General features: G+C 36.2%; 1 protein-coding gene across 9 annotated transcripts in view; it reads right to left on the bottom strand.

The window, feature by feature from the left end:
• Positions 1-13,817, bottom strand: part of LOC119886063 (butyrophilin subfamily 3 member A2-like) — a 52,532-nt gene that overhangs the window by 28,854 nt on the left and 9,861 nt on the right. Inside the window, exon 7 of one of the 9 annotated variants that reach the window (XM_038696553.1) lies at positions 10,211-11,219. The exons of 7 other annotated variants lie outside the window; for them this stretch is intronic. In XM_038696553.1, the coding sequence (XP_038552481.1) occupies positions 11,167-11,219 (53 nt within the window). In that variant the 3' untranslated portion in view covers positions 10,211-11,166. Of the gene's footprint in view, positions 1-10,210; positions 11,220-11,944; positions 12,157-13,817 lie in introns of those variants that run through there. One more of the 9 variants, XM_038696560.1, reaches the window with a different exon arrangement.

Below are 13,817 nucleotides of genomic sequence, written 5' to 3'. Positions count from 1 at the left end.
GAACTGCTGATCTTGACCTGGACGGCCGTTGTTGTAATGAAGGCCTCCATCATAAAAGAAAATCTCCTTCGGACCATCTTTCTTCCAGTCAAAGAGTTCAAACTCAGCGTTCTGCTTGGTGCTGAGTGAACAGGGTAAAATGGCGTCACTCCCTTCTTTCACAACCACTCTGACGTCACCCGACCCTGAAAGAAGAAGTTTATTTTAGTCATTCTGTTCAAATAGAGATCCATCAGGTTCAGACAGAACATCAGATAACACATTTACATGTCACCTCAATGACTCTGAAACACCAGTTTATAAACACGTTAGTTAGTCGGCACATTATTTATGGAGATTTTTCATGTTGGCGTCATTTAAGAATATTTAAGCTGACATTAGACAGTAGGGCTGTTTCAGAAAGCAGGTTCATCAAACTCTGAGCTGATTGAGCCTGAGGTGGGAAACTCTGTTCCAGAAAAGTCGATCAGAATTAGTTCAGTCAACTCTGAGTATGTTGAAGATGGAAGTGCATGCGTAGGCATAAAAAAAAAGCCACCGTCAATGGAGCTCCGATACTACGATTCACCATGGCAACAGGTAAATAAAGAGCCCCCATTTTAATTGCGTGGAGCTAGAAATATGAATGCGTGCCAACGCGGACCATGATAGGCTCTAAAATGCAGGAAGAGGGAATCAATAACTTCACAATATAACATTTTAAACACATTTTAATTTTACGCTACATTTGATTATTTTAAATCAGCTGTAACCAGATGGAACAAAATGCCTGTGGCAAAACCTAAAGATGAAAATATTAATCAAACAGATCAGAAGCAGTTTTCTTCATTACTTTGATGCTCTGTTAGAACAAATGCCTGGTTTTAAGAACAGGTGACAAACACCAAAACTGCAAAGTGTTGTTTTCTCTTAACTCTTCATACAAACAACAAATCAGAAAGTGTCTAAATGAAAAACTAATGAAAAGAAACAAAACCCCTTTTATTCAGTCAAAATTTAGCTCAGGGAAAACAAAACGCACACAAACTAACTTTGGATGGATGCACTTTTGTTTGGGCACAATGTTTTTTCATGAACTACAAATACTAGAAGAAAGATTCTTTTTTCCACAAAGGCTAAAAGTCAAACAAGTTCAAATAAAGTAATTTAGTGGTGATAAACAAAACATATGTTTTGTCATTTACATCAGGACATAGATTTGCATCCACATCACATTTAAATGTTGTCTTAAAGTCACCTCTTTCAAGAACACTTCCTCTGAGCCGCTAACATCCAGCCTGCACTTCTTCTTCATCTCTCTCCTTAACATGTGCTTGTCTTGACGGCACCATTTGTTAACTCCTATTGCTTCCCACAGGTATTTACCCCAGTGACACCGTATGCTTTAATATCTCTTACTAACATCTAGTGTTGCTTGTAGATCTCTCTGACCTGATGCTTCTATGTTGTTCCTCAGATGTAAGTCGATTTGGATAAAGGCGTCTGCCACCTTAGATACAGTAGTTATTGATGACAAATCCAACCTCAGTAACTACAGTGATCTCTTTACAGATGAAGCCCATGATACTGAGTTTACTGGCCGTTACATTTGTGGTTGTATCAAACACCACATTGAATAAAATCACTTTGACTGGAGATATTTTTAGATTAGTTTGTAGTCACGTCTGACCTGCAGTGACCTTCACGTTTGGCCAAAGATACTGTACAATTACAATTTACAATATTTGGTAACTGTTCTCTCCTTTTGTAGCTAACCGGCCAATGTGTCTGCAGCTGAGTTAATGATTTAAAATGTATGTAGTGATCACTGCTTCAGTGTATTTGCAGTCTTAGAACACAGTCAGTAACCCCAATACAAAACTTCAGCTGCAGGGCTGTTGTGTCCATGAGCAAGTGATGCACATCTAAAATTTGACTTTGTCCAATAAATAAACAACAACAACCAGAAAGCTTAATGACTAAACTTGCTAAATAATTTGTCTGGAGAGGAACTATAACCAATAGATTTTGGAGAAGTTATTTAGTTTTAGTTTCCATCCTCTCTCCACAGTGATTTTACATTCATGACACAGCACCCAAGCCGTTTTGGGCCCCACATCAAGCCTTTAACGGCAGGAAACCCCTGTTAATATGACCTCATAATCATTGTAGATAAGACAGTTCATGTTTGCCTTTTGTGTCTCAATGTAAAACTTCTTTAGCTTATCTGTAGAAATTAATATGAAAATAGGCAACATGAGAACCACCTCCCTTAATTACCAAGCATTTCATTTGCACAATAATCATAAAGAATCGTCTCCTCTTTAGTTTAAAATGACTAGTTTCTTTCTCATGTTAGTTTCAGTTTAGTTGAAACCAAAAACATAGCTGAGCAAAAAGAAGTCGGGGGGGAGGGGCTATGGCAGTGAGGTTAGCTGGCAGTAAGCGCCTCCCTTTTTTGAGCTCTTTGGGAAACGACAGTCTTCTCTTAGTCTTGAGAAACTGACACCCTGTAGCCTAAACACAGCACATGGTCATTGATGGCCATTAAACAACAGTCGGCATGACAGCTCCCAAATTAATGAACCTGTAATGGCGTATTTCGCTTGACCAAATGTTGTGTTATCATTACCTTTAAAGTTACGCATTAGCTTTCTTACCGTTTGTATCCATGTGTCCAGGAGTTATTCCAGACACAGTCAGCAGGCAGAACCAGAAGAACAGAAGCTCCAGAGCTTTCAACTGCAACATGTTAGATAAATTACTTAAAACCAAAGTTACTGGACTTATTGACTTGTTCTCCGCCCCTTCGCACTTGAAGTGCGCGTTAACAGAGTGCTGAATGTGGACGTTGCGTTCAAGTGCTCCTTGTATGATCCCATTTCCCGTGTTGTGAAGTCGCTCTCGATGGGTTCATGTGCTTTTACATGGTAAAGTGGAAACAACATGAACGCTGAACTGTCATTAACATTGTCGTCAAAGTGTGCTGAAAAAGTGCTAAAATGTTCTCTGCTTTTCCGAGTTGTTGTTCCGACTTCAGGCGGCCGTTAAATTAATTTTCTCAGTCGGGAAATCACTTTTCCGATTATTTCCACAGAACTTGAATAAACCTAAGTCCTTCTCACTTCCGGTGATATAGTACTTCCCACTTGCTCAACAGGGTGCATCTACATCTTTAAAAAGACATGTTCAATAGATTCACAAGTACTTTTAGAAAAACTCTTAAATTAAAAAATGTTCCAAAATTATTTACAAGGATAAATCTCATTCAGAACAAATTGAAACAGACCAAACAACTTTGTGTGGATAGGCTGGTAGAGATAGATGGGGTCAATTTATCACCAGTTTATTCAGACTGGTAGTGATTTTAACCAAATAAAAACAGAATCAACCGTTAATCTAAATTTCCCCTGTACGGGGGACTAACAAAGGTTTATCTTATACTACAGCTCAAGCTTTTGTGGATGTTTGATGGCACTACATGGTTGAGGTACAAATTACATTATTGTATAAAGGCCACGTTACAGATTTTAATCCAAGACCCAGATCTGGGGTCTGCTGGTTTAACAAGTCAACTGATTATTTACCGTATTTTTCCTTTTTGGTTTTAGCTGCTGAGCATTTGGAAATAAATATTAGTATTTGATCTGATACTTTTATCAGGTCCCTCTTTTTTAAGTTATCTCATCATATTGTTTACTTTTCACTCTGTTTTTGTTGAGATAGCTTCTTCTCTCTCATTTTGGTGACATTTCTTTAACAGTCTAGTGGATATTTCAATTTTGACTCAACAGTGTGAGAGAAGCACGAGAGAACCTCTGGGTGAAGTATATGATAATAATCTGACTTCTCACTTGATTTATTAACTCAGTTAGACTGATGAGTCTAAATATGATCCCTTCTATATAACATTATCCAGAGACTTACATTAGCTATATACCGTGCATCCAGAACAATACTCATAATGACAACATGAAATGAGTTTGTTGACAATGACATAGCTTTAGTGCTGCATTTAACGCCCTATTAGATTCAGTTGGCTTCAGTCAGTGTTCATAAAGCCAGTCACTGTTTAAACCACACCCTCCTCAACCTAGTTTTGGCATTGAAATTGAACATTTAGTAGTTTTTTTTACACAGAATCCCACTTTATCTGACCACTATTTAATAACTTTTGACTTCCTATTACTGGACTACGTGCCCTCAGGCAAACGTTCCTACACTAGATGTCTATCTGATGGACAGGAAGTGATTCCATCAGCATTTAATTCAAAACCAGACAAACGTCTGTAGGCCTATAGGTTGATTATAAAGTTTGTTACTACCCATATTTACGTTTGTTAGGCCGTTGTAGGCCTTAAACTTGAACAAATTCTGTTAACAAATTCGAGCAGCCAACTTAAAATGTCCAAGAGCTTAAATCTTTCCACAGATTGTAACTGAAAAACAAAACAAACTGACCATTAGCAGCCGTCGTTCAGCTGGAAGCTCTGAAAATCACCTGTGTGATTTGATTGTTTTAGCTCTATTACTCATTGTATAAACAGGAAATGACCACGAGTTACTTGTTTTTATTGATTTACTGTATGTTAAGGTCTTGTCTTTAACCTTCTTTGGATAACTGAAAACCTTCACAGACAATGCTAACGATATTAATACTAATATAATCATTTTTTAAAAGTCCATATTACAACCTGTCATAACACAACATGTACATAATGTACATTATAGCCTCTGGTTTAGGTAAAATAGACGCGCCTTTTAATGCCCCTGTTTACCACTAGGTGGTGAACTTTGATTATGTTTCCTGATGTGAACGGATTCTCTGTCTGTATAAGCGGTCATACCTTACTGCTTATGGATGACTAGTGTTCTTAAATATTATTGGTGTTTTTTTTACTATGGTGGCTTCTTGTTATAACCTTTGAGTAGTCAATTACTAAAGTACTTACTTTGTTCTGTTATGAATACTCTTAACCTGAGGAAAAAAACATGTACAGGATGGGGAATATTCTGTTATGCATGTGACTTAAACCTTATTATTTATATTTGTTGTATTTCTGCAGAACCACCTACACGAACACAAGTTCACCAACCTCTGTTACAGTCAGTTTAAATGTCCTGTGACATTTCAGTAGAGATAATAAAATAAACTATAAACATTATTCTACAATATGTATAAAAATAAACACATTCACTGATATAAGCGTTGCATTTCCTTTCTGTATACAACAGCAATACTAGCAGCACCTCATTATCACTGTCAAAATAACCTATTTATAAGAGAAACCTACACAAAATACACCAATCTTCCAGTTTAAATTCAAGTAATTTACACAAATTGAATTAAATGACAAGAAAACATAGTCTACCATTTAAACACAGAATCAATTGACTATATACCTTTAAATCAAATTGTTACACACCTCATGAACCTGCCCTGCAATGCTCTTTAAAACCTTTGTTTTCTCTGGTCGGAGTCACCTTCACACCTAAATCGAGCTCCCTAACCTGCATGGGGTTTAAATACAGCGGCCAACTTTCAGACGAACTACCCTTTTCCCCCCCAGCGTAAAGAGGATCTGACTTTACCGCTGCACTCACTGCTTTAATATGTATATCTAATAAATAACAATTGTATTAAGATTCAGGATTAATGTTGAGGAAAAGTGTGTTTTTTGCAACAATGAATCTTCATTATTCAAATTATTTTGGTCAGATTTCGATTAAGCTATTTCTTTAAGACTCTTACTAACTGGACTTCTTCCCTTTCAGGTAGTCTTGTGCTTTCTCGTCCCTCTCCTCTCTCCTCCTATCACTTCCTGCAGGTGTTTCAGGCTCTGGAGCTGTGGAGTCTGGATCTGTGGTTGCGGGTCACCCTCTGCTACACTTATTGTTACTAGTCCTATTGTTATTATTATCATTACGATTATTATCATAGACATTACTATGAATATCTGTAGGCCTACCATTATTCACTCGGTCTGTAGCAACATTGCCTTTATATTGTGTAGGCTGCTCCAGAGCCCTTTAAAGAGAGAGTCGCGTCAGCGGGGGTCCAAAATGCTACATCGTCACGTGGTTCATGGAGACCGCAGATACAGTAGTTCCCGGAGGTCCTGGGCGGGCAATTCAAAATGAGCGAGAGAAACAACAAAACGGCGATTTTAAGAGATTTCTGGTAATTTATAGAATAAATGCGTTGATTTACAATATTTGCACAGCACGGTGACACATGTATGTAGTTACATTTCTATTTTTTAAAAAGGAGGACATATATTTTTGACAATAACAGCTACAGTCACCTACCTTGTGGAGATTTTTTGGCCAACCTTACATTGGAAAGTGTTCCTCTTGAAAACACGTTTAAAATTCAGATCAGATTTACCTTTCTAACATTCCTTTTAGTGATCCCACGGTACCAGGGTTAATTGATCTTAAAGACTAATGTAATCTTTATGACTTAGATAGAACAGACAGGTGACTATCAATGATCGTCATGTATTCATTTATAAATCTCCAGTAAACTCAGAAAACAGCATGTTAAGTGGTTTGTGTCTGTGAACTGTCTTACAATAGTCCACAGCAGGTTTATTGTGCTGTGTGGAGATGATGCTGCAGTCGGTCAGAAAAAGGAGAACGGATGTTTGGTTTCCCAGCTGACACGGAGGAGGAGGAAAAAATGGTTGACTCGGGTCAACAGGAGCAACCTTACAACCACTAAAGAGGCTAACAACAAAAAATATGTGAGGTAAAGACAGACATCACTGCAGATCATCTTCAGGCTCCTCTGAACCCCCTGTGAGAGAGAGAGCGTTAGACAAACCTACACATCTGTAAAGATTCATCCAGGTCATGGTTATCCAAGAAAAGTTGCATCTGGAGCATCTGGACGTTTCAGAAGAAGTCCAGTTGCCCTCGACCTCAACCTTCGTTGGAAGGCATAGGTAAAGAGCACCTTATGAACTGGAACTATGGAGAGTGTACAGTCTTGGTCCCCGGCCCCAGTGAGACCACTGGATTGAACAGAGATCAGAGAACTGCCCACTGCTGTCTCAGGTTCTCCTTTGGTTGGCACTAAATTAATTTCTCTCTCTTTTGGATGAATGCGGAGTACAGTTGGAATCGTCCGGCCACGCCTTTCCTGCAACTCACAAGCCACAATTCTCCATCCGTCCCTATGTTTGTAGGGCAACCTTTTCACTATGGTCAGCATTGTGGTAGGCATGTTCAACTCTTCCATGGCGTTACAACATCCTCGCAGAAAAAGACTGTATGCCTGTAGGTGTGATATTGCAAAGGATCACCGTCAAAAACCTGAAGGTCTCTTAGGCAGAAATGAACGAGATTGTTGCTGAACCAATAAGGCAGTTATTTCATTTTGTTTTTCCAAAACCGTAATTATTTGACTTTGGTCACTGCTGCTTGTCACCAGTGTTGCCGACTGATGATTCCTGTGCTGAAACAGTGGACGTGATCGTACCGTCTCTCGATGTCCTGTCCAACTTGTGCATTGATTCCTTTTGTGATACAAATATGGGAGCATCATTGACAACATGAGCAATAGTACGGCTTGTTTGTCTCCCTTTTTCAGAAAACCATCCTTTTGCATCCTCCATAAATCCATTGTGGCATTTTAGTATGTTCATAAACAATTCATTTTGTTTTTCCTGTTCCTCTTCAGGAAGTATGGGAATCACAGACTCATGTAACAAAGTTTCATCCAACATTTGACTCATTTTCTCAAGATAAGATCGTACTTGTGGGGCATTATCATCCTTTTGCATGAGATCCTTTATTGTCTGTATTAGACCTTTGATTTTGTGAACCTTTTTTCTACATTCCTTTTGTAGTGTTTCAATTTTATCCCCCAAAGCTTTAGAAGTGAGTTTAATTTCTCTCTTTTGTTCATCCATCTCTGAGCCATTGACATCTGATTTTGATCCACTTGTTGCCATTTCCCAATGTACCACAAATCATCCAAGAATCCACGCCGTTCAATCAATCAATCAATCCATCAATCAATCAATCCATCCATCAATCAATCCACCGCTGCCTCACAAATCATATCCAAAGACCAACAATAAACAACACAAGCAAGCAACAATGCGTCCCCTATGGACAAGCGGCAGTAACTTATTTACACTGTGTTCAAATGAACAACTTCCACAGCACAAACTGCCACCATGTTACTACATACCGCTTCAGTTGCTGTGTTGTTGTAGCTTATGTTCAAGTGCAGTCAATGTGTGTGTGACGTTTTGATACGATTGATGCTTGAATATAAGGATAATCATTTGAACATCTCAGCAAACTCTGTATTTCTCATCCTCTTTCTTATAAAGTGTAGGCTAAACTTTTTTTTGGTGTAGCCTTGTAGGCTATGAGCTATGATTGAAGCAGGCCATTTCTCAGGAGTTTTTGACCTTGAAAGCTCAGTGTTTAGATCTTAGTCTTTTATTTGGAAAGTCTAACCGGACGTTGCTTATTTATTGTTACTAACGTTGCTAACTTGACCGCGGAGCCCTAAAAGTTAAAACATGATGCAAAAGGGGGGGTAGCCTACCCAGGGCGTTAACAAGCGACGCCAATGGGCCTTGACCAAGCGTCAATATGTGACCAGTCGGGAGTGAGAATGCGTTGGCATTTGTTAAGACCCATTCAATTAAAATGTGACTGTGAAGTAAAATTAAACAACACATTTTCTGTATTTATTACCAAACCATTTATCAGTAATACAGTTGTAGGAGCCTAAATGCAGTTTACTGATAAATAATTTTATAAATTTATGTGTTAACTGTGATTTACATTATTAATTTATGTAGCGGGAACTGAAGGGAATATTTACCGTATTTACAGGTTGATGCAGTTAATATTTACAGTAATGCAAGGAGTTAATTGTTTGATTATCTAAAATGTGTGTGGATAATTAGAGTGCATACACTGGTAATATTTGGGGAATACAGGACTGTTATGGTCTTTTCCCTTAAAACGCATGCACCTTTAATTGCTTGGGAATACTCTCACGACAGAGTTTGTTAAGTTACCTTAGTAATTAACCTAAAATTTAATTGGACTTTAATATTTGTAACCCACAGAAGACAATCCGCAAATGTGTACTATGATTGACAAATATTTCACTATTCACAAATGTGTATTTTTATTTGTGTTATGTAAAATCATATCCACAAAAATACAGAGTAATGTGTACACACAAAACAGTTTTTACACATTTGTAAATTACATTTGTAAGTTCCTTTTTACACATTTGTTGAATCATTTCCAATGTGTACTGCAGAGATCTGTAAAAAAAATACAAATATCCTGGTTTTCTTTATTGAGACTTTGCAGATATTTATTTAACACAGAAACCAGGTCTGATGGCAGCATGGAGGTCCAGAGAAGAACAGTCACAGATCCTGGATTCACTTGTGACGTCTGAAACTGTTTCAAACACGTATTAAACTGCAGGCTGCACAACTTTGATAAGTAAAGATCCCATACAGACGTGTTTTAGGACATAATATCTAATTTAAAGTTCAATGAGCTTGGTAAATGTTAAAACTACACCTACTAGGTACTGAACTTGGTATAGGTTTGGCCACTATGTTCACCTGGGAAGAAAGTTATTCACATTACAAGATACAAACATTTGACCAACAAGTAGCCTGTCTGAACACTGAGTTTTCAAGGTGCTGTGGCTGCACCCTCACAAACACCTGAGAAACCAATCATAGAAATATACAAACGTACAAGGCTAGACACAAAAAGCTATTAGAGAATAAGATATACAGAGTTTGCTCTAATGTTAAATTATTTTATTTTTCAAGCATCAGTCATATCAAATTTATTATTGCATTTAACTTTCTCTTAGTCAGCAGCGTCCATGAGACCTCAAAAAGCAAAAATAAAACAAGAACGATGGAGCGGCTGCTTCAAGAGAACAGCCAGGCTTCATCACCCAAAACAATAAGCTCATAATCTGATTTACTGCCAAGTAGATTTTAACTTTAAAACTTTTTAAAGATTTTTGCTTTGGAACTATAGAAAATAAAAGCACATTAAAAGCAAGTACTATAACCACAGCTGTACACAAACCACAATTGCAGTGGATAATTACATTTTGACAACAAAGTAAAACAAAAACAACAAACAAGGTTCAGAAATAAAATGGAGACGTAAGAGTAAAAAATCCATACAGAATCCAGTAATAAAACAATCTTTGTGAAACTTTTTACATCTTTGTTGATACGACCTATTTAACTGGCATTTAGCAAGTAACCTCCGTGTGGCCCAGCATACAGATACATGATAGGAGACGAGATTAAAACGTGACTATTTCTCATCAGGAGAAAAAGTCTCACATTTTTTTTTTCACCATTAAAGTTTTGTAACTTTTTATAGCAGTTTGCATTTTTTTGTATACAATTGTAAATCTGATTCTGTAAAATCAGTGAGAACCCAACTGTTTTATGTATTTAGTCAATAACAAATTACATCTGTCTCATTTTGAACAGAAGAATTACTGTGTGTACATCTGCTTTTTAAATTACATTCAAATGTAAAATCACTGATTATCTATAAATAAATATGTGGCTCATTATATGAAAGGATTATGTCCTATTAAATACAAATAAATAACATTTCTCTTCTGTCTTTTCAAACAAATCATCTTTTATAGTTGCCATTGTGAACTCATAACCTGCAGAAATGTTGGTCATTTCGATTAAAAAACATTTTCCCTGCTGTAAAATGTACATTTAAGTTAGAGAAGTGCTCTAGTGATTGTCTGTCATGATGAAAAACAATGAAACCCCTCCCTTTAATCCTGACTGGACTGGCAAGTACTTTTTATTTTCAATTTTGTAAACATTAATTTCCATTAGTTAATGTGTCATTTCAAAAAGTTTCAAAACGGTTTTAAATAGGCAGCTGAAAATGTTTGGCCCATGTACATTTCCTGGATTTAAAATCTGGACCAATTGAATAACGCTGCTATTGTAACGTTGTTGAGCTGCTTTATGTAAAAATGTATTTGGTCAAAACCCCTCTGTGTAACCAAAAACTGACCATAACACGTTTCAAAGATCTGTTAGATTACATATTTACAATTTACAGTATATACAGCATGTATTAAAAAAACAGCATTGGACTAATCTACATGATTCAGTACATTCACACACACCTTTACACCTCCTCTGAAGGAGCTCTACAAAAACCGTTTTCCTGGGCACGAGAACCTGCAGAAAAGAAAAGTAGACATTACATAAAGTCAACTTTTATATAATACACACAAATGATTAGTCAATCACAGCTGGGAGACACAGAGCCGACAGTTTATGGATCTCCACCTGCAGAATATAAACTACACACAGAAAGTAAGAACATTTGTGTTTGGAGTGTTTCTTTGATGTAATAATGCTTCTTGGCAGTAAATCTTACAGCAGTGGAAAACCTGTTTATGTCCTTTTTAAATGGTGTAACTCACACACTCCGCTCTGCTGCTCATCACACAAATGCACGTTTCTTACAAATGAAATAATTGTACTTGCATCCTTTTTATTCATAGATTATGATTAAGTCATGTATAACATTCAACCTGCAACTATTGTTGGAGCTGGAACCAGAGAAGGTTTTGGCGAAAGGACAAATCTGACCTCAGAGTAAGAAAACTTGGTAGCACGTTACATTATAGGTTGGTAATAACTTGGGAATATTTTTATTTTAAAGATAACTAAGTAATAGCTTGGTATTAACAATGGGTGTATCTAGGGCTGGAAGATTAGACCTAAAATCACAATTAAATATTTTACCTCGATTACGATTAATGAACCTTTGTTTTGTTTGTCCTCATAGTTCACTGACCAGGTTTGTGCTGTCGATATGCTCTATTAAATACTATTAATATTAAATATATCAAATATGACATTCATGAATTACCTTTAATAGTATAAATTGATACGTAATGTTGACGGAAGTCGGGAGTGCAGCGGCGGAGACTCTGTGGTGCTACGACAAAGAATGTCCCCCCTGTATTTGGTGCTACTAACATTTTATGATTAATATCAATGTGCAACTAATGATTTTCACCTGCACACTGAGCAAGCAGGGTAACACTCAACGCTCTGCTGGCTGCCTCTCCTCATTCATCAAAGGACGTCTACATGACAGGTGCTGCTGTAAGAGCAGGAAGTTGTCAGGTTACAGCTCCGTCCTGTACACATACTGAACATCCTACTGAAATTATATCTGTTTTCTGGTTGGTCAGTAAAAGGATGGACATTTAACATCTATTCTGGGCTTCAGACTCCGGTCAAGAAGCTGAGCAGGACTGGATGGGGTGAAGTCACATGACTACACATGCTGTAGTATGTTGTTAAGAGGAAAGAACATAAACACATACTGTGGGGAAATAATAGGATTTAAAAAATCTTAACAAGGGAAAATTACGTCTGTTAGAGGTTCTGAATATCAGTTTTGATTAATTTTCAGTTACTCATCCAGACCCCAATTTATCTGAGTGGTTTTAGACTAAAATGTATGTAACAGGGTAATGATGGTCACAAACAAAGAGTAATAACAGGGAAACAGATTTAAAGATTGCAACAAAGCAAAACTTATTTAGTATTATATGCTGATGGAAATGTGGTACCTATATCAGCAATATTTGGATTAAAATTGGTAATATGTTGACAATAATGGGACAATAACCTGTTAATGAGGTAATACAGGTTGATGTTTTAGGCTACTTTCAGCGTAATACCTTCAAAATCACGTAAAATTTATTGGAAGTAACTCCCTAATTACTAAATTATGTTGTAACCTCCTTTATCTTCCAAACTTTTAACACGGGGGCCATAAAGAAACATTTAGAAAATAAATTTTAAGAGCCAACTTAACAACAAAGTACCCAGATATACTCATTGTTAATACCAAGCTATTACCTGGTTATTACCTGGTATTACTTAATCATTACCTTTTTATTAAGTGCTACTGAAAACTTCTCAAGCAGCCAAAAATAAATTAAATTCTGCCATTTGTGAATATTTCAGTCACAAAGCAGCACAAGTGAGCGAGTTTTGTCTCAGAGCTGATGTTTCAACTTTTTCAGGTGTGTTCAATCATTTTAAGAATCAGGACATAACAGCTCAGTTTGTTTTTACAAATCCACTTCAGGAGATAATCAGATCATTTAAATGGTGGTCAGTATCAGCAGACAGGCAGAATCTTCAGGACTTTTACTTTCAAATGTTTCCAGAGACAAAATGGAAAAACAAGAAGTGAATGATATAAACTTAGACTAATAAATAATTTTAAATTATTATTTTGATTGTGTGATATTTTAGTAATTGTTGAGTTTTTAATCTCACATTTGATACTGATTTTTTTATTTTATTTAAATGAAATAATTAATTAATTTATTGTCTATTAATATACACTAATTTACAGTTTTATCCATTTTATTAAATTTTTTTAGTATATTATAATAACACACTTTATTTATTTTAATATTACTTATTGTTTTACTTATTTACTTTTTTTTAATATTTATTTTTACAGAATGTTTATATTATATATTTTTATTGTTATTATTTTACTTGGTATTAACACACACAAACACAACTTTTGCTGTTTTATTTCCTTATATAATATATATGAAATTAATTGACCTTATGTGCTTTATATGCAGCTTTGGTAATATTGTTGCTACACATTCATGCCAATAAACCTAATTTGAATTATATATTCAAACATTTCTTAAAGAAACTGTCAAAAACATCCATTTAATGGACAGTTACGTATTTAAAGCTTGCTATATATTTTTTTAACAATCACAA

This window comes from Micropterus salmoides, unplaced genomic scaffold (genome assembly GCF_014851395.1).
Source record: "Micropterus salmoides isolate LMB-PRFRI ecotype aquatic unplaced genomic scaffold, ASM1485139v1 Ms_hic_scaffold_4, whole genome shotgun sequence".
Lineage (NCBI taxonomy): Eukaryota > Metazoa > Chordata > Actinopteri > Centrarchiformes > Centrarchidae > Micropterus > Micropterus salmoides.
Note: the sequence above shows the minus strand (reverse complement) of the source record. Positions and strands in the feature narration are given on the sequence as shown.